This window comes from Astyanax mexicanus, chromosome 22, assembly GCF_023375975.1.
Source record: "Astyanax mexicanus isolate ESR-SI-001 chromosome 22, AstMex3_surface, whole genome shotgun sequence".
Lineage (NCBI taxonomy): Eukaryota > Metazoa > Chordata > Actinopteri > Characiformes > Acestrorhamphidae > Astyanax > Astyanax mexicanus.
The window spans coordinates 19,036,121-19,044,359 of record NC_064429.1 but is presented as its reverse complement, the minus strand read 5'-3'; the positions used below and the strand labels follow the sequence as shown (position 1 = coordinate 19,044,359).

Sequence of the window (8,239 nt, the reverse complement as noted above, 5' to 3'; positions counted from 1 at the left end):
GGCCAACAGTGTATTCAGCTGCCCATGTCCAGCACATTTCATCCCATCCACCTTTCTCCTGTTCATCACACCAGCCATTCAAAAAATCATCCAGGAGAATAAAAATTTAGAGGATGCAAAATTCAATTAGGCTGCTTTATTTTGGGGCTCTGGTAGGGCGGGTCAGTTTTGACCCGTAGGAAAGTAGCAAAGGGAGTAAACAAAATGTTAAAATCGCACAAGGGTTAACTTTTGCTAAAAACAGCAAAAAAGTTTTATCCTGAGCATTGTGGACATTGCAAAAAAAAATGTTTTATCTTGACTAATGTATTGTTACACAATACAACAATCAATCATACATGTTTCATAATCAATAAAGAAATCTCAGGGTTTTTTAAATCAGTATCAATTAATTTTTTTACATTTTTGATTGGTAATTGACTGGGGGGTAGTGGGGTATTTCCTGCTTGCACCCAGTGATTGCGGATAGTGTCCAGATCCATCCCAAACCTGACAGAAATAAGCGCAGATTTATAAGTTTCAGACACTGAAAAAAGTATATAGTATATACGGAATGTGTATATATACATTTAAATGCGAGTTTTTCCAACTGCATTTACATTCACTACATTCTGTTGATTTTCTAAACACATTAAAAAGTCATAAATATGGCTTTTGTTCCGCATATTCCAAGATTATACACTTCATGTTTTTGTATTGATTCTAATTCAGCTTTAATATAGTTCATATCATATATTTGAAACCAGACCAATATAAATGGTTAACACTAACCAATAAAGGACCCTCAATGGAGGTCAGTGTAGGAAGCTTTTATTCCAAGATATTATGGATCACTTTCTATCTTGTGCTTTTAATCTGAACACATAATATTAATCTGCAAACTTTGCAGTAGTGTTTTTATTCAAATAAAAATGAATCATTTTACCAAATGTACCACCTAGTGATATATCAGCGTGAAATTGTTAAAGTTTACGTTAAAAAAAGGGTGCAAGTTTGTGATACGTACCACACCTCTACCACGTTTGTTTTCTCTGCCTCCCAAAAATGCAAGGATGTATGAGAATTGTAACCTGTGATTAATGACCTGTGAATAATCACAGAATATAGCTGTGGTTAATCTGATTAAATTTTTTAATCAATCGACATAAACTAATTTTAAAATAATAAGGAACCGGTCCATGTCAATGAGAAATAAAAAAACTTCTAACTAAATGTTATGTTTTTAAAAATAGAATAAACTGATTTTTGGCACAGTGAAACTACAATTATTTACATATATACATAGTATTAGTCAACAGTTGGACACACCTCTTCTCATTCAATATGTTTACTTTCTTTTTATGATTTTTTTACACAGATCTGCACACTTTTGGTATTTTAATCTCAGTGTCTTCATGAGGGAGAGTCACCTGGAATAGATTTCTCAGAGTGTTTAAGGAGTTCCTGGAGGTGCTGAACAATAGTGGCTGCTTTTCCTTCACAATGTGAAGCTCCAGCTCATTGTAAATCACCTCAAATCACCATCATCATCTTTTAGGTCGGGTTTAGGTCAGGAAATTGTAGAAAACACTTTTTTTTTTACTGTCTACCACATAATTCCATGTGTCCCTTCATTTTTTACATTAATCTACCATGTAGAAAATAAATGCAATAAATAAGAGAGCACTTTAAAATTATTAGTTTGTTTGATTTTACCAAATTAAAAACCTCTGGAATATAATCAAGAGGAAGGTGGATGATCACAAGCCATCAAACCAAACTGAACTGCTTGAAATTTTGCACCAGGAGTGGCATAAAGTTATCCAAAAGCAGTGTGTAAGACTGAACTTGTTCTTTGCATTATTTGAGGTCTGAAAGCTCTGCATCTTTTTCGTTATTTCAATAAAAATCCATTTCTCATTTTCTGCAAATAAATGCCCTAAATGACAATATTTTTATTTGGAGTTTGGGAGAAATGTCCGTAGTTTATAGAATAAAACAATAATGTTCATTTTACTCAAACATAAACCTATAAATAGCAAAATTAGATAAACTGATTCAGAAACTGAAGTGGTCCCTTAATTTTTTTTCAGAGCTGTATATATATATACTTATCACAGTAGGCACTGCATTGGACCCATTTTGTAGTTTCCATTCATCACTCTCAGCCTGTTATGAGTGTATGAGTGCGCTATGCTACAGCAAAACTGCATCTTGGTATTCATCACTCTCGCCTAGCTGCTCGGTTGCAGTTGTTGTGGCCTCTTACCCACATGAGGCCCTCTCTATTTATTTCATACGCGGCATGCTGGGCCCTTTTTCTGCACCGAGCGCTGAAAGAGGAAAAATATGGGGTTGCGATTATGGCCCCCGCTGCTGGACAGGGCAGTATAGGCAGCTAGGCAGCGGCGGCCACATGGAGTGTGTGGACCAGGGGCCAGCGGATCTTTCCCACATGCTACCCCGTGGCTCGGCTCTGAAGAGGTGTCAGCGAGCCTTAGAGGAATGAAGTGCCTGGGCATTGTGCGGCCGGGGCCATTATGTGCTTAAGATTAGCATGACAAAAGTGCCACTCGACTTCTCCTCCATTCAGCACGCTCGAGGCCTCTTGTCCCCCGCTCTAATAAAACATTTTGCTGCAATCGCTCCGTTTTGAAGGCCCACGGTGATGAGAAGGGGAAGAATGAGGGAGACGGGTGGGTTTAACAGGGTGAAGCAGAGAACGAGAGAGAGTGGAAGAGAGTGAGAGAGAGGGAGGATGTTATCTAAATGATTTTTTTTAAAGTGGCAAAGTAAACAAACATTTACCCACAAACCTCAAAACACTCCTTCTGTAAATATAGGTTACTCTATTTAGCCACAGTTTGTACGAAATAATTAACAGCCAATTACTGTGATAGAGTGCAATTTAATTAAGAAACAAAGTCTATAAAGCTATTAAAGTCATTAAATCTACATATTTTACAGTTCAAACACAATCTTTCATCCTTCAGTTCTCTCAATTCTGTCCTTGCTGTTTATTGAATAATGTGTATCTCCATTTGTGTTTGTCTTTAGTTTTTTCAAGCATGTGAATTCTATAGATGTTTTGTTTACTTTATGTTAAACAATCTGGACAAATAGACCAATAGAAGTGCTCTAAAATTGGAATAAATGTTTTTTTTTTTTTTTTAACATATTTCACTTCAGCTTCGATTCAAAGTAAATAACATTTTTGTTTTCTTCTGTCAAAAAAGTCACCATTTTGGAGATTTTTGCCCAGCAATTAAATGTTTCAGAATAAAGGTAACAATCTTAAAAAGTCCACATTATATCCATAGTTTATAAATGTGGATTCATACTATAGTAACTCAGGAAAAACAGAGACTTAAATACTGGAGTTTTAAAGCTTGTGTAATGTAACCAAATACAATTAGTTACATTAGCTAGTTTAGACAATCACTATCCTCTTTTAAACCTGTAAGTTATATCAAAGCCCTGTGTCCTGTGGCTTCACACTTCAATTCCAGTCTTATATGTAAATATCATTCATACATATATTACAATATAAGTCTCTGAGTGAATAGTATTAAGTAAATGTTTACTAGGGTGCAATGAACACCAGCATAAGGCTTTTATGACAACTTAAAAACCTGTTATGACTATGTAAATAATTTTGTTCCTTTCATTTGCTGAGGTAAACTTTTACCAAATCACCAAAAAAACATCCTTTATTACAACCAATGCTTGTTAAAATAAGCCAATATTAGGACATAGCTATATTAAGTTGTGTCAGTTTATGTCAGTCATAATAAAAGGCTTATTTCAGGTGTCATAGAGTCTTAGTAATGTATTAACTAGTATCTGTTGCATCCTGCACACTGCCCAGTCTTGTAATTAATAACTAAATAAAGTACCTGCAGTTTATGGGTTAAACACTCTAAACTCAAGCAGTCCTGACACTGAAAAATGTAAAACGCAAGCTAACTCAAGTAAGCCAAACCATTAGCACTGCTAGCACTGCCTCAGCAACATGAAGTAGCTCAGCAGGCCTTGGCCTCAAAAGTCTAACAAAGCAAACTTCTCAGTTTTTAAGAAGGACTAAATATACAACTTGTAACAAGATAATCAATCTTCAGAGTCATTTAGCAACGCTACCGTCTCCCTTTCAGATTAGCACGGCGCTAGCTTTGTTCGCAGGCACGGCGTGTGGACTGAGGCTGTTAAGCAAACAGAGTGATTGAAAAGTACACAAACCCCTGTCTGCCTGGGCCTGGTGAAACCCCAGGGAAAAGCCATTCGCTTTTGTGCTTACGTTCTAAAGATATCCGAAAGTCTGGCTTTAGGCCTTCTGCAAACACTTCTGTTTGCAAAGTCAAGGCTATCGATGCTTCCAGATCCTCGTAACACTTAATCTGTTCCTCAAAAGCAAGCATCTCCAGGCCTGAGGAAACCAGTAGTTAGAACTCCTATTTAACGTCTATTTAATTAATATTAAGTTTTGCTCTCAAAGACCTGATCCCAACTTTAAGAGATGTGATAAACAAATTACACATAGTCGCTTTAGTCTTTGTACTTTCATTGTTTTTTATGCCTTCTATAAAAAGTACATCACCGAGGCAGTCGTACAGTGGATTTAGACATTTCTACACAGTCAATAATTCATCTTTGAGAACACAATAAAAAGATTCTCTGCAAATCTATTTACACTGTACATTTTAAAAAGAAAAAAAAATCAATTACAACAAAAATATCAAATCTCTAAAATATATAACTTCCCTTTAAAGCTGGAATCATCACCCTTTGTTTTCATGGTTTTCATTTCACGGTACAAAATATTGCTTATATTCAGTACTTTCACAAATGATTGCTTAAAAAAATGAAAAATACAGTACTAGTCTATTGTACTTCATTCCAGCCAGCCTTTCAAACACTTTAACATAACATAAAGATGTTATTATATTCATTCACGCACTCAAAGGCAACTTTTAGATAGAAAAATAGTTTTATATCATATTTACTTTCATATTGGCAGTGCACAGCTTTCTGATTAAAACTTTGCACATTTAAATCTCTATGTAATACAATATATAAAAACTCTTTTAACAGTCTCTTAACTCGCTTTCAGTCTCTTTTTTTTCTTGAAGGCAACATGGTTGTGTCCTGTTTGACACAATGAGAGAAGAGCACTTACAATAGTGTCTGTGCTTTTAAGGCAGTAGTGTTAAGAATCAGCTTAGCCTATAGGGTAGGGTGTCTGGTTGGAATCCATAGTTACCTGCAGGTAAGAGTTCAGCTTTGAGGAATAAATATAGATAGAAGAAAATATAGAAATAAAAAGAGTGCTGCAGCTGAGGGGTCACAGAACCTGGTACGTTTGCATAGAGAGGGACAACAAATGCAACGTGACCAACCTTGGGATGTGGACAAAACTCAAGCAAAGTGTCATGCAAGGGTAGATGTGTCCTCTTTGGAGACGAAGAAGAGTCGAAACAGTCGTTCGGTCGGATCTGCACCTTAAAACGGTTCCCTGACCGGCCATCCCTTTTCACTGACCAGTGCAGACTCCACCACTGTAGCTTGTGAGGAGTCTGACCTGTCACTTTCACTGACCAGTCACTGTCACTGACTGCAGGGTTGCTGGTTGATGAGGAGTGTGACTGGTCACTTGCATCATACAGTGGAAGAGGAAGCATTTTTCACAGGTCAGTTTTTTTTTAATTCCCTGGTCTGACCAGTCACCTTCAGTCCACTGTGGGCAGTCTGTCTGACCTGTCACTTTCAGTGACTGGTCACTTTTGGTGTCATTTCCACCTGACACCATTGCCTTTGGGGTGTCATCCTCACTGACCAGTCTACTGAATTAACCAGTCAATTTCGCTATCCAGTCATATCCACCGACTCCACTGTAGGTAGCTTGTGCCATGTCTCACCAATCACTGATCACCACTGGTGACTGACTGGTCATGTGCAAAGCTTTTCCCAGTCTTTCTCAATGACTGCTTTGTTTGTAGCTTGTGTGGTTTTTGACCAATCACTTCCTCTGACCAGTACCAGTACCTGCTGGAGCTCCCCGAGTGGCTGACCAGCCAATTCCACAGACTGGCCTTGGCCTTGTCCCAGTTGCAATTAGCTTATATAGGTGCCTGCACCAGCACCAGGACGGACCCCACCAAAGCAACCAGGCCCAATGACGCCCCCCAGCTCTGGAAATCCGACCTGCCAACTGCCGAGGACACGCCTTGGATAGGACACTTGCTGATGCGGTCCTCGTATTCGTCGTCGTCGTCCTCGTCGTCGGAGCCCGATCCGTCATAGTTGTAGTCGGCCACCGTCGGCTCGCCGAAGCACAGGCTCTTCATCTTGAGCTTGATGTACTCGCATATGGTCCGTTCGGTGCCGTCGCACACGCACGTGTCCAGCAGCTGCGCCTTGGGCAAGCGCCGCATGTCGGCGATCACCTGGCGGCACGCGCTTGTGCAGCCGGCGCCGCTGAAGAGCTTCCCGCAGTGCAGCAGGTAGTTGGACATGTAGTCGCGGCACTGCGGGTCGCGGTCGCACTGTCGCCGCGCCTCCGTGCACCCGAGGCTGCTCGTGCGCGGCATGCACGGCTCGATGGCGCGCTTGGTCTTGTGGCACACCTCGTCGTCGATGCAGCTGCACTCTTCGAGCGCGGGCCCGCCGCGCGTCAGGTTCAGCTGCACGAGCGAGGCGATGCAGTGACTCGGGCACTTGGTGCGGCGGCCGCTGAGCACGGGCTCGCACGCGTGCATGTACTGTCCGTACGCGTAGTTGCACTCGGCCTCCGCCTGGCACTTCACGATCGCCTGCCAGCAGATAAGGCGGCGCGCGGCGCCCTCCACCACCGACACCAGTGCGCACCACGCGCCCAGGCACACGAGCACGCAGACGGCGGCGACGGGGGCGCGCGCCATCGCCCGGGCGCTCGTTTCCTCTCTCTTTCTCTCTCTCCCTCTCCTCGCGCTGGGTTTCTCTCGGTGTGTGTATCTCGCGCTGCTGCCTCGCGGGGCTCCTCACACCATGATGGCGTGGGGAGGGGGTGGTGAGGGGGGTCGAAGACTCGCAGCGAGCGGTGTTGTTAACTAGCGGGTTACTTCACCAAAACGACTAAAAGTGAGCCGGTTTCGACTCAAAAAAGTCGTTTTAAAGCGTTAAAACTCCACAGCCCCCTTCTGGCTCCCTTCCCCCGGCTCGCTTCTTTCCTTCTGTCCGCTTTTCTCTTCTCTTTCGTCCGCGAAGACCCCCGTCAGTCCCCTCGTATCTCCAGCAGGATAGCTTAGTTAGCGTTAACTCTCTCCGCGAGCTGTTAGTCCGCGAGTACTCGCGCTTCTCCTCGGTACCGTCCTCCGCGAAGTAAACACGAGCACGAGCTAAACACACCGTGCTGAAGAAGTCTCTCTCTCTCCGTCACTCACACACTCACACATAAACACACTCTCTCTCACTGCAGCTCGCGAGCTCCGCTTTATCCATTCGAGTCGTGCGGAAGTTTGGGGGCCTCCTATTGGTCCGGCCGTAAATCTCAACGCCACCAGTAGGCGGGGTGACTCAGGGAGGGGAGGGGCTTAGTTCTGAAAAATAAATAAATAAAAATAAATAAATAATAAGGCTTTCCCCCAAAAAATAAAAAAACAGTAAGTGCTGGAGAGTTGTGTGGGGGCGGAGTTCCCACACGAGTACACACACACACACACACACACACATTTACATTTTTAAAAAAGGAAAGGTGGGAAATTGTGTTTGTAAGAGTGGATGAAGTTGGTAGAGCAGCCAGAGCCCCAAATCTTTAAATATGTAAAACAAGAAAAAATGTTTTTTTGATTTTGATCATTACCTGTTGATTATTTGATCATTACTTACCTACCATATATTAGCAATATAAAAAAGTACTCTTCCACTTTAAACTTTGGACACATTTCCTCATTCATTGTTTTTCTTAAGGGGGTTATTGTATTTCATTTATTTTGGACATTGTAAATTAATTTTAAATACACAAAAAAAATCAAGGACACATATGTAATTACATAGTAAACAGTAAAAAAGTGTTTGTCCTCCTTACTGCTAGGGAGAAATCACTCACAACTAGCCAGCTAGCTTAGCAACAGTTTCCCTGTCATCTACCATGTTTGATCACGTATACTAGTGCATCTCAAAGATATCATATCATATCCACTGTGTTATATCAAGTCCAGAGTCAGTGCAGTGTTCTCCCAGAAAATCTTACAGCACTTTGTGCTTCCCTCTGCTGACAACTTTTATG

General features: G+C 41.4%; 1 protein-coding gene across 1 annotated transcript; it reads right to left on the bottom strand.

Annotated features, from left to right (window-relative positions):
* Positions 1-4,520: 4,520 nt before the first annotated feature.
* gas1a (growth arrest-specific 1a) lies at positions 4,521-7,465 on the bottom strand. Its single transcript, XM_007257683.4, has one exon. The coding sequence runs from the start codon at positions 6,891-6,893 to the stop codon at positions 6,093-6,095; it is 801 nt and encodes a 266-aa protein (XP_007257745.2). The 5' UTR covers positions 6,894-7,465; the 3' UTR covers positions 4,521-6,092.
* Between the last annotated feature and the right edge of the window lie 774 nt (positions 7,466-8,239).